The following is a 25416-nucleotide window of genomic DNA, read 5'->3' as shown; positions in this document are numbered from 1 at the left end:
GCTTGCTCAGCTGCGGTTTTTATGCAACCTTCACAGTAAGCTTGGCTCTCACATATCCGTCATTAATCAAGAAAATGCCCCACAGGCCAATCTGATGGAGGTAGTTCCTCTATTGACATTCCCTCTTCCCAGACGTGTCTAGGTTTGTGTCCAAACTAACCAGCGCTGTGAGCTCTCCTCACCTCAGCAACTCTAATAAGGGATACATTCCAGCCAAGTAGAAAACTCCCTCCTCATAGTTGATTCTGTGAAAACCCTCCTCCATAAGTATCCTGGAGAGAGGCCTCTCCACTCTGACTCTTAGACCTCCAGTATGCATGTGCAGCAGCAGCTCTGCCTAGTTAGAGGATCTCACCAGGGTCGGAAGGACAGAGCAGTGTCAGGGGACAAGATGTCTGCCAGGGAAGGCCTGCTGTTATTGCTGGTTTGCTGGCATGAATGGTGGCTGTTGTCAGAGACCATCTTGTGTGCTTGCAGATGTGTCGGCTGGGGCAGCACAAGCCCATCTGCAAAGTGCTCCGCGACGGGATCATGCGCGTGGGGAAGACTGTGGCCCAGAAGCTGACGGAGGAGCTTGTGAGCGAGTGGTTTAACCAGCCTTGGAGCAGTGAGGAGAATGACAATCATTCCAGACTCAAACTTTATGCTCAAGTTTGCCGCCATCACCTAGGTAAATGGGCAAGTGTGGCACAGGAGAGTTGGTGAGATAAAGTAAGGCAGTTCTTTCCCTTTCCCACTCCTGCAAGTCCAGCAATCCGTTTCTTGACTCTTGAAGTTTGATGTGTTCTGGGTAGGGTCTCTCTGTCCAGCCCTGGCTCACCTAGAACTTGCGATATAGACCTGCCTCTGTGTTCTGAGTGTTGGCATTAAAGCCTGGGCCACCATGCCTGGCTAAATCCTGATTTTTATGTGATGAATATTCTTTCAAGTTGCCTACTGGGGTTATATGTGTTTATAGCCATTTTGAGAACTGCTGCATTACTTGGTATTAGCTGTTTAAGCTTGAAGATAACTTTCAAAGCTTGTGAAACAGTATATCTATAAAGCACTGTGTGACTGTGGGGCGCATATCTGTGGAGCACTGTGTGACTGTGGGGCGCATATCTGTGGAGCACTGTGTGACTGTGGGGTGCATATCCGTGGGACACATGCACAGCTAAGAGGTCCAGTTCTAAGTGACATCGGAGACTTGTTATGAGTGATTTCTTTCCTGTCTCTTCCAATAAGCCAGGTTTAGCCATGAGCAAGCATGGAGTCTATATTCTAACATGATGGCAGTATTCAGGGTGACACTACTGAGGGTCACTAATCATTTTTGTCTTCTTCCAGCACCTTATTTAGCCACTCTGCAGCTCGACAGTGGCCTGCTGATGCCACCTAAGCACCACAGTCCACCAGCAGAAGCACAGGGACAAGCCACGCCTGGGAATACTGGGTCTTTACCTTCAAATTCAGGCTCAGTAGCACCCCCAGCTGGCAGTGCATTCAACCCCACCTCCAACAGCTCTGCGAACCCTGCAGCAAGTAGTTCATCTGCCTCCTCTGGGCTTCCAGGCTCCTCGACTGCCTCTGCTCCAGGCATCCCTCAGATGAGCACTACCTCTTCTTCAGGATTCAGTGGTGGCATTGGAGGGCAGAACCCCAGTGCTGGGGGCAGCTCCACAGATCGGCCTCCAGGGAATGTGGCTTGTGGAGACACTGAGCCTGGGCAGAGCTCTGCCCAGCTTTCACAGGATGGACAAGACAGGTGTGTTTGTTTCTCCCCAGCCGAGACACCTCCCTCCACCTCCACCCCTCACACACATACTTCAAGAGCCTCAAAATCCAGTAGAGCGCTCCTTTCATTCTTGCTAATTAAGAGTGACACTTGTTGATCTATGGGTATATGAAGAGCTGGGACTTTTTTTGGTGGGGTGGGGGTTTCAAGACAGGGTTTCTCTGTGTAGCTCTGGCTGTCCTGGAACTTGCTGTGTAAATCAGTCTGGCCTTGAACTCACAGAGATCCCCAGTACTGCCTCCTGAGTGCTAGGATTAAAGGTGTGTGCCAGCACCGCTCAGAAAGCTGGAACTTCTAATTAGCATGCTTATTATTGAGTTCATTAGCTAGTATTGTTATAAAATTTTTGTGTGCAACATTAACACAGAAAACAAAGGAGTAGAAGAAGAAAGCTCCCATTTTAGAGTAGCACGGACTCAGTATGCCTGCTCTGAAGTGCTCGGGATCAGACACGTGTGAAGAGTTCTGAGTTCGGGGATATGTGTATAGGCTCTAGTAGCTGCATCCCTCACCTGAAATCCATGCCCAGGCTCTAAAAGATTCTGGGCATCACAACAGTTTTGTGTTTTTGTACTGCTGTTTCCCGTCTTGTCTTGAAGATGTTGGACCTGATGTGTAACCCCCACCCCCACCGTTGTATTGAATCTGAAATCACTGCCTGGGGAGTCAGTGTGTTCTGTAATTGATTTGTTTGATGGAGTTTGTCTTTGCTGTGAGAGCCTCACGCCTAACTCTCTCTCTCTCCAGTGTTACAGAGCGGGAGCGGATAGGAATCCCCACTGAGCCCGACTCTGCAGACAGCCACGCCTACCCTCCGGCTGTCGTGATTTACATGGTGGACCCCTTCACGTACACCGCAGAGGAGGACTCCAGCTCCGGAAACTTCTGGCTGTTGAGCTTGATGCGCTGCTACACGGAGATGCTGGATCACTTACCCGAGCACATGAGAAGCTCGTTCATTCTCCAGGTTGCTGTCCACGACTTGTCCTCTATGCTGCTGTTTCTGTGAGACGGAATTCTCAGTCCTTTGAGTTCCAAGTTATGAGCCTAGGCAGGAACTGTGCTCCTTCAGGGCTCCGTCTTTTGGGCTCAGTTATCACTTCCATCCTAGTGTGTTTCTGCCTTGTCTCAGTCTCATCATTACAGGGTCAGGGTTCTTTCCCAGTTCACACACAAACACTTTCCTAGTGCCATTAGTCATAAGAAACACTTTCTTGTCTTGAGACAGGTCTCACTGTGGCGCTGAGGCCAGTCTCCAGCTTCCGGTGCCCCAACCTCTCCAGTACTGAGACTGTGGGCCTGTACCGCATAGCTCAGCATATGTTACATGTTTGGCCCTTCTCATATAGGTCAGCATTTCATGTGCACTCCCTTTTTCCAGTGGTGTAAGCGAAGCTAGTGAACATGCTGGTGCATTTTTTAAAAGCGGATGCTCACATGTGGACAGTGATGAATGTCACTTTCCAGAAAGCTTGTTCTTATTTCTCAGCAGTTAGTGAGCATGTTTCCCTGTGCCTTGGCTAGCTTTGAAATGAAGTGATTTTTAAATTTTTTTGTGCAGCTGAAATGCCTCATCATTTTATTGAAAGCTGTCTTATTGGATGAAAGGATTTAAGTTAAAGTGAACAGAAGAGATTGCTGATAGTTTTTCATTGTCTCAAAGTCTGAGTTCCACATGATTAGATACTACTGTCGCATACTATGTCAGATCCTCTACAAATGGGGCATACATTAAAATGCAAGTTTGAAGTATGAGGGCCATGGGACAGGAGGTTGAGAATTTGTACCCACAGTGGGGCAGAACAGCTCTCAAGGAAACTGGCACATTGGTACTACCCTTCTCAAATGACTGGTGGACATTTGAGGTACAGCTTTTATTTCATTGGGAGGAATTCATATTTGATATCTACATAATATAGATTTAAGGGTCCCTCTCTTCCTCTCTAGCCATAAATTCATGCCGTCTCATCTTCCAGCTGTCTGGTTTGTGGAGTTTTGAACTGACTATTGCTTGCATCTTGTAGATTGTGCCTTGCCAGTACATGCTGCAGACAATGAAGGATGAACATGTTTTCTATATTCAATACTTGAAATCCATGGCGTTTTCAGTGTACTGCCAGTGCAGGCGGCCTCTGCCTACACAGATCCACATTAAATCCCTCACGGGCTTTGGGCCTGCAGCCAGCATTGAAATGACGCTCAAGAACCCGGAGGTGAGTTTTGGAGGCAGAGCCATCTTCTGCTGCAGTATGAGCCAGAGCACCTCTCCCATCTCCCAGCCTAGAGCCATGGCTCTGCATCTTGCGAATCCTTCAAGTTTGCTGCCTGTGACTCCAGACCCTCCTGGGGCTGTATCTGATGGATCTCACTGTGGCTTGAGTTACTCTTTCCTATTGCCTGTTGACATTGGGCAAGCTTACTTTCTAATGCAGCAGTTTCTTTTAATCAAATATTAATGGCTTATAACATTTACTAGACAGGTGTTTTAAACCATAGTTCATGAATTTGGTTAATACTTTTGCTGTCAGTGTCATCATTGCTAGATTCCTGGAGAGAGGATGGTGGGAGCCGCCTGTTGTCATTACTCCTTGTTTTCTTCCCTCATTGTTGCTCTGGGTTTTTATTGTAATGCTGTCTTGGTAGGCCTTGTGCTGATACTGAATTTGATTCTTATTTCAGCGGCCCAGCCCAATCCAGCTTTATTCCCCTCCCTTTATATTGGCCCCAATCAAAGACAAGCAGACAGAGCCAGGAGAGACTTTTGGTGAGGCGACCCAGAAATACAATGTACTCTTTGTGGGCTATTGTCTGTCTCATGACCAGCGCTGGCTCTTGGCATCCTGCACTGACCTCCATGGGGAATTACTGGAGACCTGTGTTGTAAACATTGCTTTACCGAGCAGGTGAGAAGCCTTGCTATTTGTGTTCACTCTGTTAGCTCTGTGGGGAGGGCATGGATGTGCACTTTAGAAATGAACCGTGTGTCTTACTGAGTGACAACTGATTTGTGTAGGACCCTTCCTGTTTCTCTCTCTTTCAGGTCACGGAAGAGTAAAGTGTCTGCGCGTAAGATTGGGCTGCAGAAGTTATGGGAATGGTGCCTGGGGATTGTCCAGATGACATCTCTGCCCTGGAGAGTGGTCATCGGCCGCTTGGGGCGTCTTGGCCATGGGGAGCTTAAAGGTGAGCAGTCCCTGAAACAGGTGCAAGGACAGAGGAGACTCACCTGATGATGGTAGCTGGGCCAAGCAGGGCCTTAAAGTTGCCCCAAAGATCAACTGTGATGACAAAAGGGAGAAACCAGGGATTTAAAAGCTTTTCTGTAGTCCCCATTACTTACGCAAATAATATTTGAAATGTAAAACAGGAAACATGTTTCATTAGTACAAAATGATAGTTTAATTTTAATAATATTGCATATTAATACAGTAAAAAGAATAAGACAATAGAGAGTGTAGGTCATAGGTAAGAATACCCTTTATGGCTAGGGAGATGGCTCAGTGTGTCAAAGGCTTGCTGTGTAAGTGTGAGGGCCCAGATTGGTTCTCCAGCATGTTCCTTACATGTGGGTGCAGCTTCTGACATTCCTAGGAGACACAGTGTCACCACAGACTTTCCAGTCCTCTGGCTCTTACAAGTTTTCCACCCCCTTCTTCCAATGTTCCCTGAGCCATAGGTGCAGGAATTGGTTTTGCAGACTAAAACTTCACCAATATTACTGCCTGAACATTAGCTGAGCAAGGACAATGGCAGTAGACATGCTGAGGTCATTGGGGACAGAGAACCACAATCAACCCAGGGATGGTGGAAGTGGAGAATAGTCTTCCCTAGGGAAGAGCTCATCAATTGACTGTCCACTATCAAATGATCAGCTCAGAAAACACACACATGAGTAATATTGTACAGGCAGAGCAGATTATATTTAGAATTATTATGTATATAATATACGCAGATGCATGTAACAACTACTAAGAATAAAAAGAGCATAAATTTGAAAGAGAGCAAGGAGGCATATATGGAAGGGTTTAGTGGGAGGAGAGGGAAGAAGAAAATCATTATTATAATATCAAAAAATAGAGTTGATTGAAGAAGACATGCATCACAAAGTAGTCTGTGATTACCAGAGTGGAGTGGACAGTGTCCTGGCCAAGTACCTGAGAGTACAATTTCTTTTTGCAAAGCAAGTGAGCATTTTGCAGCTCTTCAGTTTTGCCATTATGAACAACATAAGACAAATACCTACATGAATGGCTTTCTGTGAACAGAATTCTATTACAAAAACAGGTGGCAGCCGGATTTGCCCCTAGACTGTAGTTCATACCAGCCCCTGTGTTAGAGTCAGTCAGGTACCATGGAATCCCTAGAATTAAGCCACTGAGAGAAACAGAGCCCATAAAGCCGCTGCTTGTAAGGCAGGTGTGCGGTCAGGGTTTCAGCCTCACAGACGTGTACACAGACACCGCAGTGTGTGCCAGTGGCTAGAGTGGGGAGGAAGGGGGCGTGTCTTCAAGTCACATTTGATGTTGTGAATTGGGAGAAAATGGGGCCCTTTTCATTTTTTAAGCAGCATCTCCTTAAAATGAGTCTGGTGTCAGTAGCCTGGAGCTTAATACACTAGGGGATTCCACCCTTCATTTCTGTCTGATTGCTTCTCTTCCTCCCTGGTCTGCCTCTTAGTTAGTCTTCTTTCTTAAAAGCTTTCAGTTATTCATAACCCTTGGGAAGGAGAGGGAATAATAGGAAAGAAGCAGGGGATGAACGTGTTGTCTGTTGCTTGGCATTTTAGAAAATGATTAAGACCCTGTCCGTGTATGATTGTGGGAAGGCGCATACTCTCCTTCCTCGCCCCTTAACGGGGAGAGCCTGGGTGTGGCTGGAGGAACCATGATGGACAGAGGAAGGGCATAGGCACCTCCCTGCTGACCTGAGGCTCCTCCTTTGGGGACCATGGTCTGCGTGAGGTCACACAGCAGCTTCCAGGTAACCTTTAGTGTCTGCTGTTTAGCTGCCAGCGCTTGTCAGAAAGAGCAGAGTCTTCCTGATGTGTCGTGGCGCCCAGGCCTGTCTGGAGCCTACCATTTTAAGGCATTTTCTTCATGTTCTCAGCCACTGTTCTCTCCCCCACTTAGCGTGAATTTCATTAGAAACATAAAGCATACTGCCCTGCACTCTCCCGGGAGGAAAAACTGTGACTGTAGAGATAGATGCCTGTGCTGGGCGCCGTGTGCTCAGAGAAGACACAGTGCTTCAGTGTAGGGCAGCGGGCGGGTATCAGAGGGAAGTGCTGATGGGGTAGTGAAAGAATCAGACCCTGAGAAAAGAGTGACTAGCACAGGCTAGCACAGTCAAGAGAGACCTCAGCATCCAAAGAATTTTAGAACTTAAATCTGCCAGGGTCTGTTGTAGGCCCTCAAAGGGCACTCTAGACAGGATGGCAGCTTCCAGAGAACAGGCCTTTGTTTCTGCGTAACACAGTAAGGTAGAAGCCAGGTAAAAGAAGGGCACTAAACGGAAAACTCCACTCCCTTTAGGGCTGGGTCACAACAGTGACATTATTTCCAATCAGAACTGACCAATGTCTAAAACACCACCATATGAACTTCTAAAGACTGTGTTTATAATCTCTGACTTCAGACTGGAGTATCCTCCTTGGAGAATGTTCACTACAGACAATCAGCAAACAGCTCAAGGATGTGTGCCGGATGTGTGGGATCTCCGCTGCAGACTCTCCTTCTATCCTTAGTGCCTGCCTGGTTGCCATGGAGCCCCAGGGGTCCTTTGTTGTGATGCCAGGTAAATGGTCTCTTGTTACTTAAGATCGAGTAGGGATTTTATCAGTCTGGGCCTTTCAGACTTAAATCTACAGATAAATATAATTCATAAGCATTGCGTCTCTGAGAGAAGCTTGGTTTTTGACCTAGAAAATGGGACCATCTGATGCCTGCCTAGGGAGGACTTAATTATCATTGTTGACCACAGCTTGGGAGAGAGGTGAAACCTGGGTAGGAGTGACAAGGAAATCCACGACTAGTGAGTGCCGTCTAACCCCAGTCTCTTGGATCCCTAGGGATTCCACCTCCAGAAAGCTTCTAGACCAATGTGGTACCTCAAAAAGGGGTTTAGTCTCTCTGCTCTTGTTGAGGGTGAGTAGTGGAGAAAAGACAAGAACATTTAGCACAGGGTCAGACATAATCAAACTCTCAGTGTCAGCGAGGACATTGGCCACACAAGCTTCATAAGTGTGGCTAACGGCTGTTTTCTGACCGCCCCTAAGCACTTCTGCATGGTTAGGTCTGTCGTGTATTTCAGATAAGGTGTGTTTTTGATCCTGTGGGAAGTCAGGAGAGTGACTGAGGACAGGCTTCAGTGCAGGACAGTGGCTGACTGTGCTCCTTAGGCCTCAGGTCACCTTGGTAGCCATCACTAACTCCAGAAGTTTACATGCTTTTTAGATGATTCTGTCCTCATTTATAAAGTAGAGACGATTACTGCTACTTGAGGGTGGGTGTGCTGACCCAGTGAGACACATGGATGGAGCTTAGCGCAGGCCAGTGTATGGTAGGTACTGCATAGAGTTAGTCAGAGCATTAGTTAATGTTATTAGAAAGGTGCTTTTATAAATTGAGAGACCACAGATGGAAATGATGCTGGGAGGTTAGTTTTAGGGTTTTAATTTACTTCTTAGGTAAGTAATCTACAAAATATTTGGTGGACTCTGTCTGGGTTTATCTTCACATCTCCAATGTGAGGTGAGGTCAAGCCATCATCACTGGTGTTCTCTGTCGGTTCTCTAAAGATCCTTAAGGAATTGGGGCAGCCTTGAACATCTATCCCTTGAGGCTTCTGTGTCAGGTGAGAGCCTCCTTCTGTGGCTGTTGGTCTGCAGAGCATACTGACACAGCTCTGGTCTTTAAAGATGCCGTCACAATGGGCTCCGTGTTTGGCCGAAGCACTGCGCTGAACATGCAGTCGTCTCAGCTGAACACACCTCAGGATGCTTCCTGCACCCATATCTTGGTGTTCCCAACATCGTCCACCATCCAAGTGGCTCCCGCCAACTACCCCAATGAAGACGGGTTTAGCCCCAACAATGGTGAGTGGAAGGTGCAGTAGCAGACAAGAGTGAGTGTGGAGTGCTGGCTGCTGCGTCATAGTAACCATGGAGAGGAGATGCAAAGTCTAAGAACTGCCTGGGCGAACTGCTCTGCGGTATCATCTTGTTAGTGCCTTCGTGTCTCTGCAAATCCCTAAGTGAAAGATTGGTTTGGTTCCTGCTTTCAGACCACGACAATGAAGCTGTGGCAACCCTGGCAGCACATCTGGCTTCGGGGAGCCGCTCGTGCTGTCCTTCCTACTTTCTGCATCTGGGCCTCCACCCACAGTTGGCATTGCCTGTGTTCAAGGTGGACCTTCTACCAGTTAGTCCTTCCTTAGTAATGCTCACAGGAAACTCTGTTTCTCAGCAACTCAGTTAGGTTGACAGAATTAGTCATCAAGACGAGAGAACATGGGTGATTAACTTAACCTGCTTTCTATCTGCTCTTGTCCCCTACCAGTCACTGTCCCCGCAGTGCAGAGCTCTTCTGATCTGATTGTGGAGGGCATGGCTGTGTGAAGATGCAGGCTTCCTAGCTCACCAAGGGATGTGTTTACTGGAGAGTAGCTCCAAAGCTGATCATTCTTAATGGAATTCTATTTGAATACTTTTATAGGATTGAAAATAGTCATATTTTTTGTAAAATGCTCTTTCATGCATCTATTTGTGCTGTTTTTGAATTTTTAACATCTACCAATATTTATTCTTGTTAAGTGGAGAGGGAAAGAATACCAAAATGTACCTGTGACAGCTTCATTGAAGTCCCAGTCCTATGGGAATGGAAGGGCTGGTGGCAAGATTCCATGGTATCTGGGCATTTGGTGATGGTTTACCTTGACATTTTCCTGTCCAAATTTCCTGCAAGTGTACCCTCATTTTGCAGTGTGAGAGGTAAAGCATCCTCTAAGGAACACTGCTTTGATCTGCTTTGGAATGGTCTCATCCCACGTCATGGCAGGCTCCAACCTGTTTTGCTGAAGTCCCATGTCATGGCAGGCTCCTACCTGTTTTGCTGAAGTCAGCCTTCCAGTCCTGTAGGTACTGATCATAGACCTAGCTAGAGTCTGCTTGCTGCTGGATGGTGCCAGCATTGACTTTGCAACAACTGAGCTGCCTCTTAAGCTGTCTTTCATCTTTTTATTTGTCTTTGGAGCTGTAAGGAGTTGGGGGCTTTCTCCATGGCTGTGGTTTCTCCACTGTTTTTACTTGGCTAGGAAGTCACTGGTGAGAACAAAAAGACAGCTCATAGCAGGCAGCCGTTAGGTATCGCAGTAGGTATCTTAGTAGCCTGAAGCGATTGAAGAGGAGCAGAGCATGAGGTGGAGTATGGTTCCTTTTTAACTTTCCTGTGTTTTCCTCCCCTCTAGATGATATGTTTGTAGACCTTCCATTCCCAGATGATATGGACAATGACATTGGCATCTTAATGACTGGGAACCTCCATTCCTCTCCCAACTCATCCCCAGTTCCCTCACCAGGCTCTCCCTCTGGAATCGGTGTGGGCTCTCACTTCCAGCACAGTCGGGTAAGAACTGCCGGAAGAAGGTTGCTGAGAACAACCACAACCCCCAGGAAAGTTGCCGTCACCATTAGCAGCCATGATTTGACTGCATGCACCTCTCTCCCCAGCGCTCGAGGTCTCTGTGCCACAGCTTCCCAGCCCAATTTTAGAGAGCAGGAATTTGGAAAGCACCTTCCAGACATTCCTAGTGTGCCCCTTTATTAGAAAGTTAGTCCTCTGGTGTGCAAGGCTCTCAGTGGTGCTCCTGCCTGTGGTTTTCCTTGGTTTTGGGCAACAAGGGAAGTTTATTTATTATGTATATAATATTCTGTTTGCGTGTACACCTGTATGCCAGAAGAGGGCACCAGACCTCATTACAGATGGTTGTGAGCCACCATGTGGTTCCTGGGAATTGAACTCAGGACCTTTGGAAGAGCAGGCAATGCTCTTAACCACTGAGCCATCTCTCCAGCCCCGTGACAAGGGAAGTTGAAAGGCTGAGAAACCATAGGCACATGTTGTCCGTGCCAACCTCCCCAAGAGGGGCTGGATGATTTTGGTTTTGAACAAGAAAAAATATTTTCTTAGCATTTTGCATCTTCCCAGATAGTGGCTTTAATAAGAAGAAGCGGGCAGAGCTGCTGCTCAGCATGTGCCTGCGAGGAGCCTCCGTGGTTTGTGTCCACTTTGTTTCTCTTGCACCATCCTGGTCTTGCTGGCAGCAGCCTAAAGGGAGACATTGAGAGCCACCAGTACATAGTTTACAGACGTCTCCAGATCACTGCTGCAAATTAGTGAAGAAGCCAGAGTTCCGTATTAGCTCAGTCTTTAAATGCCCTGGACTAACAAGGGTTTAAAGTCAAAGGCTGCCCCATAGCTCATGGCAGCTTTGTCCCAGCCAGCAGGACAAAGGCCTCATGGTTGTGCTGTGCTTCTAATAGTGATTCTTGGGAGATTAGGTCACTGAGAATCTGTTGCCTGGTGTCTACCCTGAGTAAGTGCAGCAGTCCTCTGTCCACTGACTCCTAGACAGGACCGTGTTGCCAGCACTGCAGTCACTTACGGGTGCTCAGAAGGAAGGCTTAGCACTTAGTTTAGTCGTGGAGCAACTGAAGGGACAGGACTGTGCAGCACCCTCAGTGAGGACTAGATGGTAAATGTCTAGGTTTCCTTTAGACTGATGACCAGAGAGTGACAAGCAGCTTGTTTACTGGAGGTTATTTTGACAGAAACTGAAACAGGAATAATGAATATTCCTGTGACTTGGTTCACTGTGATTTGCAGTGAGCCCCAGTCATGTGTTTGCTGCTGTAGTTCACTTAGTTCATAAAGCCTTACCTGATGGAGGTGCCTGTGTGCTCTTGCTTTCTCAGAGCCTGGATGTTGCGTGCAAACATTTCTGTCCCGAAACTAGTCAGGTGGCCTTTCTCAGTGCTGAGCTCCTCAGCCTGGTGACTCCAAGAAGCTCTTGAGCATTTCCTTTTTCTAGACGGTTTATCTCGAGTTAAGTCATTAAGTAGGACTGAGTGTTCAAGGTGACAGCAAAGGCTATTGTTTATTATACCTTGAAGTCTGATCCTCCTACCTTAATGTCCTTATCTCCCAAGGGTGTGGATTGCATGCACATATATGTGTGTACATATACAGCTATATCCTGACTTTGCTTTTTTTCTTGGGCCATAAAAATATTTTTATTTTTTATTCTGTCCAGAATCAGAGTTGATAGGATTTGATATAGTAAGTAATTAAAGATCATTTCTTTCTCTAAATAGAAGGCATCCAGAAACAACTGATCACTTACTATTACTTGTGCTAAAGGCACCTTTTAAATTCTGGATAGCCACTGACGGGCGGAAAGTGCTGCAGTAAGGCACTCCAGACTCTACACAGTGCCAGGAGCATTGCTTCCCTGTGCATTCTGGTGCATGGCACTTAGTTCTCATCCCAGTGATGATGGAGAACAGGTGTGCTCTGGGGGTTCTGGGGACCGATGGCAAAAGAGCAGCTGAGGATGTTAGGTTCTCCTGTCTCAGCGTGCTGTAGCATAAAGCCCCAGCACCAGTGTACCCATCTTGTCAGGATGGTATGATCTTGTTCATAGTTTTTGTCAGTGCCTAGGCTGGCTGCAGAGACTTGTGTATTTCCTGTCATATTTCTCAGCTGCCAGGGGCTTGGTGGGAGATGTGCAGGCAGGAGACCATCACTAGTGACCAGAGTCATGGGGAAAACCATGGTCACCTCCTGACGATGCTCATTGTGATTTGGGCCTTGTTTTTCAGAGCCAGGGCGAGCGACTTCTGTCTCGGGAGGCCCCGGAGGAGCTCAAGCAGCAGCCACTGGCCCTTGGGTATTTTGTGTCAACTGCCAAAGCTGAAAACCTCCCGCAGTGGTTTTGGTCATCGTGTCCCCAGGCCCGGAACCAGTGCCCTCTCTTCCTAAAGGTTGGTTTGATGCTTTCTGAAGTTTAAGAAGAATCATGGGCTCATATTTTCTTTAGGTTGAACTAGAAATTTCCTGCTAGCTTCCACAGTCTCTTTGTATTCCTTTTTCTCCTGTCACTTAATACTCTGAGGAGATACAGTTACTGGAGAGTGGGTTTAGGATACTCTGAGGAGATACAGTTACTGGAGAGTGGGTTTAGGAGAGGAACCCAAACCTGCTATTAAGAAGTGAGTCTACATTAACTTCAGGAGGTGATCAGGACCATAAGTGCAGAAGCAACACGTGGCTCAGCCTGGCACTTTCCCAGTCAGTCCTGGCGGCTGACCATGGCCTGCAGCACAGTCCTGCTTGACTGCACACTGGCAGCATCCTCCAGAAAGCAGAGTGGGGGTCAGTCGCGCCTTTCACTGCCATGGTTGTTCTCCTTGCATGGCTTTTGGAACCTATTGATCCAGAGCTCAAGGCTTTTTAAAACAAGACCCCAAACTTGAAGAGCGTGAAAGAGCCTAGAGTGGAATCTATTCCTCACCCGAAGGCTGGCAAGAGACACAGGTTTGAGAGTGTACCTTGGAGAGGACTCCTGGCAAAGGAGGGTACTGAGTAATACCAGCCTTGATCTCCCCGTTTGGCACAGCACAGCCACCTCCAGCAGTCTCTGTGTTGGCAGAAGTGAAGAATGGCAAATGTAGTTGGTACATGCCCATGCCCAGCTAGGAAGGGAGCCGAGGTGGGAGAATCATGTGAGTTGTGAGTTGAAGCAAACTTGAATAGCACAGCAATACTGTCTCGGAATATGCAAACAGGATGGCTGTGTGAAAGATGAGGAAAAACTAAGTGCCCATCAGTAAGGCTGACTGAACCAGCTGTGCAGCCTCACCACATAGTGCATTGTTGGGTATCCACCACCCAGCAGGACAGACTTTGTGTGCCTGTTCTGCAGCGTGGAGGTGACCCTGCAGTAGTAACCTGTGAGATGTTTGTATCTCCCAGGGACAAGGAAGGGGGAATCTAAACACTTGGGAGTGAAAGCAGTGTTTCTCATTCTTCTGTAAAACCTGAGAACAATAACAGCTTGGCTACAATAAACACCCGCATTGCAGTGATTGTAGTTAACTAATTTTTACTTATTGCTCAAAACATCTGAGCTCGTTGAAGAACTGACTGATTCCAGACCCAAAGTGAGAAATATTCAGGATGTAGCTGATAACATTTTGTTGGCCATAAAAGCAAGGAATTTCCCCAGGACTGAACTGTTAGTTGGCATCCAAATCAGAGGTGGCAGACACAGTGTGACTCTAGAGGACACAGTGAATTGTCACTCTGTGCTAGGTGCATGGAAGGTGATGTGGGAGCAGGGTGCTCACCTGAAGATGAAGCATGACGGGAATGGACCGTCGCTTCACACAGTTTAGTCCGCGTTGCTGCCTCTGGACAGCCAACTGTGCCTTTTGCTGCACTGCCACTCAAGTCTTCCTGCCTGCCCCGCCCACCCTGGAGACACACCTGTAATTGAGCCTCCGGATCAACAGGCGGTTTGTGAGGAATCTGAAAGGTAGAAGGTATTTAAAAGAACCACAGGACAGATCAGCCACATGGACTGCAGAGCCTTTGACACTCCTTACTCATTTCCAACACACACCAGGTTGGCCCGTGACTGGAGGAAGGAAGAGGAAGTTTCCAGATTACCAGGGGAGATTGTCTGTAACCTATCAGTTGATACAAAGGAATCATGCATTTTTGTTGTGTATGATACATATTACTGTTTTTTTTAAGTTCTTATCTGTAAGCTTTACCTCCTAAATTTACAAGGGAAATGTTGCAACAATTGGTTTTGCTTTTTAAAATATTCCAAAGGGGAAAATACTCAAAACTGAGTGACTGGTAGTGGCCCTTGTTCAGCTTTGGTGGCAGGGCACACAGCCTTGCATAGGAACAACTGTTCTGTGTGAAGGGCTGCTATGTTACAGATGGACTGGTGAGGGGGCTCACTAAGTCATGAGTTCAGTTCTGGGACCCATGTGATGGAAGAGGGGGACTGACTCCAGCAAGTCGTCTCCTGACCCTCGTGTGTGCTGTGATGTGCACATGTGTGCACACACAAAACAAGTATTTCTTTTAAAGAAGCAAACAAAGTGAGTTAAACCAGGAAGAGAGGCCCCTGAACCTGGCCTTGATCTTAACTCTAGGATGTGGTGCTACGTCACAGGAGGTTACTGAGAATTGGAGCACTTGGGCACATAGCAGTCTGACTCCGGGGTCTCAGTGATTCCTGTCTGTTGTTCTGTACCTGGGCATGAATGCTCTCTCTCCCCCACAGGCTTCACTCCATCACCACATCTCCGTAGCACAGACAGATGAGCTCCTTCCTGCCAGGAACTCCCAGCGGGCTCCACACCCTCTGGACTCCAAGACCACATCTGATGTTTTAAGGTGATGCTCCTTCCTCCTTGCTTCCCTCAGTGTACTAATACAGGCGATGTGTAGGGAAACTCACAAGGACATGGCTGCTTGGGACAGGCAGTGTTTGTACTTCATTCACTGCACAGTTAAGTGTATGGGACACTTCCCTTCCTGTTCCAAGAAGGCGATGAAAGTGTCAGGGCTGGGTGCAGGGACAGTTGGAAGACAGTGTCTGGAACTGTTTTACCTGAAAACACTTTTTAACCTTCCTGCTATAGATAGATACATGTGTCTGACTAGAACATAAATTCTGTGTTGCAAAATGCATCCCAGAAGCATGGGTTCTCTTTTGCTGTTTTTAGCACCACATAAAATTTTACCCTGTGAGTCTGGTATAATGGTGCATGCCTGTAATCCCAGAACTTGGAAAGAAAAGGCAAAAGAACCAGGAGGTCAAATCCTCAGCTACTTACTGACTTCAAAGCCAGAGTCTAGCCTGGGCTACAGGAGACCCTGTGGCTTTGTGCACGTGGGTGTACATGCCCAACGCCAGCCATTGTCATCAGTCCCTCTCCACCTTACTCTGGGACAGGGTCTCGCCTAGTCTGGAGCTCATCCCACCCACACTGTTGACTGTAGGTGTGCACTCTGTGCCCTGCTTCACACAGTTCCTGGGCAGAAATTCAAGTTCTCATATCACTAGCTGTGCCACCTTCCCAGATCCAAGACCAGATCTTAAAACAAGCAAAAGCTGTCAGGTGCCTTGAGAAGACGCAAGAGTTCTTCCTCGTGCTCTCTCACAGGCAGAAGCCTCATCAGTAAGATCTTGGTTTCCAGGCACTCTGGAACACAGAACAAGGGGCCTTGGAGTGGGTGAAGTGTGTGCTGTATGCCCAAGAAGCCCAGTGTTCAGGCGGCTAGACTGTGAGCCGAGTTTCAGGTCATGTACTAAATATGTAGAATAGTTGGGTAGACCCTGTCCGCCACACTTTTTTTTTTTCAAGTGACCACAACAGATTAACATCGAGAAACTGGTTAAAGCCAAACGTTGGTGAAATATTTGGTACATTTTTCAGTTCAGTATTGCCAATATATTCTTATTTGGGCATTTAACCAACATGAAGCAGTCTCCATTCATCTTGCCTCATCTTAATGTTTAGTGACCCTGGCGGCCCCCATAGTTAGACAGTGCAGTGTGAAGGAGTGCAAGGTGGGCTGCACTGGCCTTCAGGCTCACCCCAAACCTAGTGGTCCAGAAGCTGATCTGTGTGTTCTCCCTGGCAGGTTTGTTCTGGAGCAGTACAATGCCCTATCCTGGCTCACGTGCAATCCGGCCACCCAGGACCGCACTTCCTGCCTTCCCATCCACTTTGTGGTGCTCACGCAGTTGTACAACGCCATCATGAACATGCTCTAACCAGGAAGCGGGTCCCTCTGCCTCAGCTCTCCTGCAGCCTTGGCCAAGGAGCCAGCTCCAGTCTACAGATGCCCGGCCTTTTCCAGAGCACTCCCTACAGCCCTGCACTGTGACGCCTTCTGAGCAGGCACTTGCTCTTTCTGCAGTGTTCGTGCCACAGTGACTCCTTGACGTGTTTCATGAGGACCTGGAAATTTCCTTAAGAAGTGACTTGAGCCAATGTGTGATGTGTGCAGCCCGCAGTCACCAGGAAGAGGGAAACAGAAGAGACACTGTCCTTTTGCACAAGCGTCTGCGGTCAGCCTCTGTTAGTGTCAGGCTGTCCAGCCCTCTGGATGCAATCTTCTAGCCAATGGTGGGTGCCTTTGGGGCACCCGGACTCCATAACCTGGGACGTGTCACAACTACGAACCAGCTCCATCCAGTACAGGTTTAGTACTGGGATCTCCGTCTCCCCAGCCTGTCAGGAGGGCTTTGGTTGTCCACACACCCTTGTAGACACAGGAGGTCTTGGAGACAGCTGCATTTTGTTTATTTATTTTTAATTTTGTTGTAAGGTTTTTGCAACTTTGTTTTTTCTAATCTTGAGGACCAGGTACAGTAGCTGAAACTCACTGAGACCCACCATAGGATTCTCTGACCACATACCTCTGTCCTAGAAGCCAGAAAAGGAGTGAGAACTGGGAAGATCATGCCGGAAAAGCAATGCAGTCATAACCACCCAGCAGTAGATTCTGGTAAGAACCAGCACGGTTCCAAGTGTTGTGCTGTGCTGTGTGGCCCACACCATGGGTGGATTACACTTGTCTACGAAGGCAGTCAGGCTCAGCCCGCACTGGAGGCGGCAAGGACCATAATCACTTCTCTGTACAGTCACATGGAAATAAATACCTTTTCTAGAGAATCTTAGAGAACCCAGGTCTCTCCTTTCATTAGATCAAAAGGGACTTTTGTACATATCACAACCAAACCAGTTACAAACATGGTGAATTTTCTTCTGGACCATAGGAATATCATTTCAAAGAAACAAATAGTACAACTCAACCGTTAAATCAGTACTTGAAGCTGAGCCTCTGTGGGACTTTAAAAAAAAAAACAATGCCTTTTTAAAGCATTAACAGCTGATTGAAGTATTTTTGACTTCCCCTCCCAGACCTTAGGGTTGACTTTGAAGCCCTGTTTCTAGCCCTCATGTCATATGTTTCTGTCTGCGGGTGGTGGTGTGGACTGGCTTCCCAGAGCTGCCTGATGGGCAGTGAGCCTGACTTCCATGGGAGAGTCCTGCAAACTAAGTTCTTCCAAGAGACTTTCATGTCCTGGTTATTAACAAAGAAAAAAAGGAAAATGTAATAATTGATATGATTTTGTAAAAGTATTTTTCTTGAGATAATCTAACGTTTAAAACATTATATTACATAACACATGGTGGGGATGTGAAAGCAGAGAAATAACTTGTAAATGGGTGATTGTTCTCTGTCCCACCAGCTTGGGGGGGGGGTGACTTTCCAATGTATAGCTTAAAAAATCTGATATATCAAACCATTTGTATCTAACGTGTACAGTGTAAAATTGACTTAAATATCGCAGTGCTATTTTTTCTTATCAGAGAGGAAACCCTCAAGGCCTTTTGAGAACGTGAGATGATGGGGATGTAAACTTGTATAAAGTCACCCTGGCGAAGATGGGCTGTAAAGTAGATGTTTGTAGTCTTTACCACTTGGGGTTGCTTTTTCTCAGAATTCATCAGAACTTTGAACCTCTCTCTCTTTCTCTCTCTTTTTTTTAAATAGACTGTTTTTTACTGCAGGGGCTTTTCTTCCCTAGAAACCCAACTCTACACAGAAAAAGAAAAAAATGAAAAAAAAAACACACAAAAAAAAACCCAGAAAAACACTATAAAAAGTTTTAAAAGAAGGCAGCAAAGGGTAGTTTTCATCTGGTGTCTTTTATTTAAGTTTTTAAGTTAAGAAAGGCTGGTGACATATTTATACGTTTTTTGTGCAAGAATAAATGAATGGCAATAGATTTAAAAAAATCTTATTATGTACTTCTGTGTGAAAAAGTCTGTATATTTCCCTTAAATATGCATTATTTTACTTGTGAGTTTTTTACAGAATTAATCTGAAATGTACAAGCCCTGGATTTGCTACAGAGTGAGAAGTTATTTTATTTTTTTTTAATTTTTAATTTTGAAAATTCTGCAGAAATCAGAACTCCTACCATGGTTTGAAATGGGGAGGTGGGAGGGGAGCAGGGAGGGCTTGTTCGGCATGCCTGTATGTATATTTCAGAGCCTTTTTTAAATGTAAAAGCTGTACATTTCTGAGAAGTTCTGATTTTTTTGTTTCCTTTTTCCTTCAAGCATTTTTGCAGTGAGCTTCTTTTATATATAGCAGACAATTGGAAAGAATACAAAAATATGTGTTGTTCATTTAAGAACTACAGCACAGCGCTGGTTCAATACACTAAAGACTTTGATAAAAAGAAACAATGATAAAGGCCTCCATTTTAAATGTCATTCATATATACCTTGTGGATGAGAGCTATATACTTTTACACACTTTTTTAGAGGAATAAATTATTGAATTACTGAAACTTTGAGCGTCTTTTTTCCCTCCCACCCTGTCTCTGTGCTGAGCTCACACTGCTCAGGTGTATGTAGTGTCCGTGTCACAGACCGAGCAGCGCTGGCCTGTAAGGTATGTGTGCGACCCCAGTGGCTGTTCCTAAGCCCTGTTATGTCATCATCCACCACAGGGGCCGGCACAGGTACCCTAGCGTTTAGGTCCTCACCTGTCTTGAGCAGGTCAGATCTGATGTTTTGCCCTGGGACATGTGTGAACAGCCCCAAGGACGAGTTACATGTCTGTTTGCCTCTTCCCTCCTGTTCTCCCGACAGGCCAGTGACAGTATTCTGCCATTTGTCATGCCACCTGCAAGCAAGTCCTGCTAAGCACACAGCATCTGCCGTGAAAACCTAGAGTTTTGGAGGCTTAGTCACTGTCCTGTCCCACATGAAATCTTACTCAAAAGGGGTGAGCCCTGGGCCTTGGCAACAGTCAAAGCTAGAATAAGTTTGAAGGGACTTACTCTTCATTGTCTACTCTCAATGTAATCGTCTCCAAATTTAGACAGCAGCTTGCTGGGATGATCTAGACCCCCTTCCCGGTCACTTCATCTGCAGTGGGGAGTCCTAGGTCTCTTTAACCCCGGTCGTCATACTCATCAGAGCTGGGTGGGTTTTGACAGGCGTCATGATTACCTGATCTGGTCGTTGCTGACTTTATTTCTGTCAAGAGACCGTTCAGCTTGTGGCTGAATCTGAGGTGGCACAAAGGTTTGTTGACTGCATCGAGACAGCTTGTCAGGTAGCGCTCAGTCCAGCCACCTGCATTGCTCAGTTGCACTTACTACCAACCTTTTAACTCGTTTGGAAATCGTTCCTCATCAGCTGCAAACTGAGCTCAGCCTGCTGCGGCCGTGAGACTGGTACTGTGCACAGTAGTTTGAGTCTCCTTGTGCCAGAGACCTACCAAGGTGTCATTTCTACTGCGTCTCGTGAGTCTCCCTTACACCTGCTCCACAGAGAGCCACTAATAGGTACTATTCTATGTTATTAATGTCAGAGGCACTAAGGAAAGCCTGCGGTCGCAGGTAGTTACAAGCATGTGGACTGTGTCCTGGGAGGCGCCTCCTAAACAGATTAACCAGTCTCACTTCACTTAACCTAAAATTCTTGAGTTTTAAAACATTTTTTTTTTTGAGTCAGCTGGCTACAACTCTAATGAAGCAAGTCACAGTCAGAAGTGTTCCAGTGAGGAGCACGGGCTTAGCATCCAGGAGGCTGGCTGAAGAGGGCTGTGCGCTCTCTCTTTGAAGTGAATCAGCCCGATGAGGTGCACATTGCTTGGTGATCAGATTCCAAACACAGACACTCAGGCACTAGGCGCTGGCAGTCCCGGATGCAGACACCAGCACTGGTCTCACCTTATTATTAAATAAAGGAGAAAGGGGCTGGAGAGATGGTTCAGTGGTTAAGAGCACAGACTGTGCTCCCAGAGGTCCTGAGTTCAATTCCCAGCAACTATATGGTGGCTCACATGCAGACAGAACACTGTATACATGATAAATAAATAAATCTTAAAAAATAAAATAAAATAAAAGAAAGTGAGGAACCCGCACTAGGTCTTTGTTATTGGCTAACGTTACCTGCTTTGGGCCATACCAACATGGGCTCCTAAGTGCCTGAAGTCACCGAGAACTCTCGCCTGTCATGGCCCTGTCATTGATCAGACTTGTTTGATTGTCGCTGTCCCAGGAAGCCGGATGACACTCAGGAGCACTGGCCACCCAGGGTTAAGACTGGAAGCTCTGAGGAGGTCCATACTGAGAGCCTCTCTGGCCACAGTAGCAAGTTAGCATAGCAACCGTTGACCCCTCACTCTGAAGTGGCCTCCGACTTTGTTCACCCAGGGCTCTTAGGGTGTCGTTTTTAACTGTGACGAGGTGCTGTCTGTGTGGTTGAGACAGGCATGTTGCTTCTGGTCTGATAGTTTCTGGGTCACTGCAAAGCTAAGGAAGTCCTGGCTCATCAGGTGTAGAGTCAAGGTCTTGCCTGTAGCATCAGCTCGTGACAGCCATCTGGACATTTATGACAGAGGACAGAGTACCCTTCCGTGGGCCGGGAGTGCATACTGAGCTGCGAATAGGCTCCCCCAAATATCTGAGCCTTGGGAACAACAGAGACCACCGTGTGTCTCAAAACTTAGCAGCAGTTTACCAGACAGTCCATCAGTTCTTGGCACTTCTGGAGGAGGAGGCTCGGGAAAGGAGAGAAATTCAATTGGTTTCTTCTTGTGTTTTCTTTTAATATACAACTTATTTTTATTTTATGTTCATTGGTCTTTTGCCTGCATGAGTGACTGTGTGAGGGTGTCAGAAGGCCTGGAATTGGAATTACAGACCCGTGTGAGCTGCCCTGTGGATGCTGAAAACTGAAGCCAGGTTAAAGGCAAGTGCTCTTCACTGCTGAGTCATCTCTTCGGCCCCTTTTTTGTGGTTCCTGTTTGACGGTTTTGCATAGAATTTAAGGGGTGGGCTTGTCTAGTTTCTTTCTGGGTAGTTGTGTTGTACCCTCAACGTTGATCGTCTGCTTTGGGATGGGCAGCACTCTGCATGTACCTAATCTGACGTACACGTTTTTCTTTCATCCTTGATTTTTTTTTTTTTTTTTTTTTTTTGGTTTTTCGAGACAGGGTTTTGCTGTGGCTTTGGAGCCTGTCCTGGAACTAGCTCTGTAGACCAGGCTGGTCTCGAACTCACAGAGATCCGCCTGCCTCTGCCTCCTGAGTGCTGGGATTAAAGGCGTGTGCCACCATCGTCCGGCCATTCTTGATTTTTCTAGCCATTTTCTGTTTCTTCGTTTTGAGTTTTTTTTCTACATAGCTGCTTACTAAGACAATGACTTTTCTGCATTGTCTCTGTATCATCCTTCAGAGTTTTGTCTCATGTGTCTTAATTGCCTGCTCAATTTATTGTCACTTTCAATATGCAGGCATTTGTAGCCTGAGGCTTCAGGGAGGGGGAGCCATCTTCAAACCAGATTCAGTGTGCTCGAATTTTTCAGGAGTCTTCATATCAGCGTCTCTGTGTCGGATTCCCAGAGGTATTGAAAGGGGGGGGAGTTAGACAGTCAGGTTACACTCTTAATTCTTTTGTATCCCTTACTGAGGAAAGTCGTCTTTGGGTTTAAAGCACAAAGCCTACTGAACTAGAACATCTTTCCACCACACTATAATCTGTCAGTGATGGGTTTTTACAGGCATCCTCTTTGAAAGGCCCCTTGTGACCTAATTCAGGGACCGTGGTCAATAGAGGTGTGGTTTGAGTTTACTAGTTTTCTAATAGCTACCGTTAGAAAGTAAAGAGAAATAGGTGAGATCACTTAACAAAATATTTTATGCTGCCCAATGAAGCCAAATCCTGTTGAGCATGATGTCACTGTAAAGCTCAGACGCACCTAACGAACGTACCTTCCTGTGCAGTCCACCTTCAGAGGGCTCTGCCGTCCAGTGCTCTTAGGTTAGGGTGCTGGCTCCGGCTAGTCGGGACTGGGGAGGCAGGCTGGGGGAGGGCCCATGCTCACTTTTTATTTAGATTGTAACTTCGTAGTCCTCGGTGGCACGCCCACTTCAGAAGGCTCAGTATCCACCCAGGGCCAACGGCCGCCCGTGGACCTGTGTGGTCAGCCTGGTGTCGGCCACCGATGTCCAGCTCTAGGGCAGCTGTTGGAAGGCGTCTCCCAGTGTGACTCTGCATCTGGACCTTCTCTCCGCACTTGCTTACTGGTGCGTGCAGGTTCAGTGTGCAGGTTTAGCGATGCAGGTTTGCAACCACCCAAGGGACCTTTGTTCTGCAGATTCCTGTGTAGCTGTCAGCCCCCTCTGCCATGACCGCCTTGCGCGTCTGAGTGACTGCCTCGCGCCTCCGCCTCTAGGTCCTGTCGCATGTGCTGCATCATGCCCGTTGCTGCGTTTGACTTTTTCAGGCTTCTGTTGAACAGGATCAGTTTGGCCATGTGCATTTGGTTCTCTCTAAATGAAGTTTCCCTCAGCGCGAGCACCTACTGACTTCCATTCCTGTGTGGACTCGGTGTGATGCTGCTGTGTCCAGGACCGTGCCAGTGAGGGTTGAGCTCTGCCACTGCCCTTCACCTTGGACATAACGGGGCGCTGGGTTGCAGGCCACCCCCAACAAAGGTCGAAGGGAGCATCCCGTGGAACTGCATCCTGTCAGCAGCCCATGCTCCTCTCACCCAGGCCGTGTGCTTCGGAGTAATGGGTCTCATGGTGGGTGGCAGTGGGCAGCTCTGACTGGGCGTGTCCCTGTCTAGCTCCACCTGCTCACCTTTGTCACAGGCTACACTTCCCGTGCCTGGCTCTTCCCGTCTCTACTTCAGCTCTCCCCAGGCAGATGGTCATTCTTCACTGCCCCTGGCAATTCTCTGTCCTCAATTTCCTTGGACTGGCCGCAGGAGTCACAGAGTGCCCACGCTTGTGTCCAGGCAGTGGGTGAGCCTGGGGAATATGCATTAAATGCCCCCCCCTGGTGACTCACACCTTGAGCGGTTTCTGTTGGTGCCATATAGTCAGGCAGGTCGGCAATACAGGGACCCTGCCACACAGTCTTCGTGGCCACGTGGACCAGGGTTGTCTCATTTGTACCGGAACTGCAGGATGCATCCTTCCCTGGTACTAGAGATCTGTCTTTAGTACCATTTCCTACCAGAACCCTCTCCCAGAGTCCTGCAGCCACTCCAGGCTCAGCCCTGAGCCCAGCATCCCTTCAGACCTTGTCCTCACTCTGGAAATCTGCAACTAAGAACTTAGCCCGTGTTCCCTTCCTCATTCCCATATCCTCCCACCCACTGATTCTACATCCTGAAGGTCATCAGGTCTCTGGGCCTTCAGAAGAAAGTCCCCACCTTACCCCCAAGCCCAGTGCAGCTTCCTGTGAGGTTAGGTGAGGAAATGATGCAGGCCCAGCCTGTTAGGAGCACTACCGTAACAGGGCAGGTGTGGCCAGGTCCCTTACGGAAAAGTCTTCTGTCGATGTGAGGTCATGAGGTTTCCATGTTATATGCAAAACCCATAGAAAGTGGCGGGCAGGGTCAGTTTCAGGTCAGAGGCACAGCATATGGAGGCCAGAAGGGGCTCCTGCTGTCCCGTTGGATTGCTGGTAAGGCGGCGTGGAGGTGAAGGACGAAGCAGTCTGTGTAAGCAAGGCTAACCTTTTTGACTGTGTGGCTATGGGAGGGGCAGACCTGAGGGCACCGGCAGCATGGGGATGGATTCAGCAGGTGTCAGGGATGCTGAAGGTTCTTGGTGCCCCACTGCCTGTGAGGCAGGTGGCCCTGCAGCAGCTGGAGATGTGGAAATGTTGGTGCTGGGTGAGCACAGCTTCAGAGGACAAAGCAGTTACAGAGGCCAAGCTCCCAAGTGTGGGGGGGAGGGGGGGCACAGATAAGAGGTGGCTAGAGAAGGGCACAGGAACCGGGTAGGCTGGCTCCTTCACATGGTTAGGGTCTCGTGGGTGACCATGAGGGAAAAGAGACTCGGGGAGAAAAGCTTTGGTTGGTAGCTCCATGAGTCATGTGATGGAAGAGTCCAAAGGGAAGTCGAAGAGGAAGACAGCAGCTTTGGTGCCAATAGCACACACGCTAGTCTGTACCACAGGAAGACTGTACTGCAAAGGTGATTGATAGATCAAAAGACCTTACTAGGTTCTCTGCTGCTCCCCAGGGTGAGGATGAACGTGCAGATCCTATGGCTCTGAATAACCTACCAGCCACATCCTTAGCTTTGCTCCCTTGAGAAGCTTCTAGACAGTAGGTTCCTGTCCCCAGGGAGGGTGGGAGGCTACAAAAAGCAGGTGACAGGCAGAAGCACCCTGTTGCTTCTACCCTTTGCTCCTCACATGAGCATCCCAACATCTTACCTTTGTCCTGGTGCTAGTGGACCTGGGCCTTCCAGGTCCAGGGCCCAGGACTCTAATGTGGTCAGGCAGCCTCTGCAGGAACTTGTGTTCATTTCTGTACCCTGGAGCTCATCGAGGTAATTCTCGCTGGCTAGCGTTTCTGCAGGGCTGGCAGAAGAGAATCATGGGCTTGAGCTTCCGTATTGTCTGCATGCCTGCAATGGGAACAAGCTAGATTCTAGAGGAGGGCGTGTGTGCAGTGCTCAAGACATCAGCGTCAATCTCGGCAGCTGCTGTTTCCTGAGCTC

The 25416-nt window shown here is 47.7% G+C and overlaps 1 protein-coding gene across 4 annotated transcripts in view; it reads left to right on the top strand.

Annotated features, from left to right (window-relative positions):
- Positions 1 to 19228, top strand: part of Med13l (mediator complex subunit 13L) — a 225767-nt gene extending 206539 nt beyond the window's left edge. For 3 of the 4 annotated variants that reach the window (XM_050158891.1, XM_050158890.1, XM_050158893.1), the window contains 12 exons: positions 478 to 670; positions 1330 to 1747; positions 2525 to 2744; positions 3802 to 3990; positions 4457 to 4680; positions 4791 to 4960; positions 7412 to 7570; positions 8694 to 8870; positions 10241 to 10398; positions 12654 to 12815; positions 15134 to 15246; positions 16501 to 19228. In XM_050158891.1, the coding sequence (XP_050014848.1) occupies positions 478 to 670; positions 1330 to 1747; positions 2525 to 2744; positions 3802 to 3990; positions 4457 to 4680; positions 4791 to 4960; positions 7412 to 7570; positions 8694 to 8870; positions 10241 to 10398; positions 12654 to 12815; positions 15134 to 15246; positions 16501 to 16633 (2316 nt within the window). In that variant the 3' untranslated portion in view covers positions 16634 to 19228. The remainder of the gene's footprint in view (positions 1 to 477; positions 671 to 1329; positions 1748 to 2524; positions 2745 to 3801; positions 3991 to 4456; positions 4681 to 4790; positions 4961 to 7411; positions 7571 to 8693; positions 8871 to 10240; positions 10399 to 12653; positions 12816 to 15133; positions 15247 to 16500) is intronic. The other variant, XM_050158892.1, reaches the window with a different exon arrangement.
- The last annotated feature ends 6188 nt before the right edge of the window (positions 19229 to 25416 follow it).

This window comes from Alexandromys fortis, unplaced genomic scaffold, assembly GCF_014885135.2.
Source record: "Alexandromys fortis isolate MF-2015 unplaced genomic scaffold, M_Fortis_MF-2015_v1.1 scaffold_90, whole genome shotgun sequence".
Taxonomy (NCBI): Eukaryota; Metazoa; Chordata; class Mammalia; order Rodentia; family Cricetidae; genus Alexandromys; species Alexandromys fortis.
Note: the sequence above shows the minus strand (reverse complement) of the source record. Positions and strands in the feature narration are given on the sequence as shown.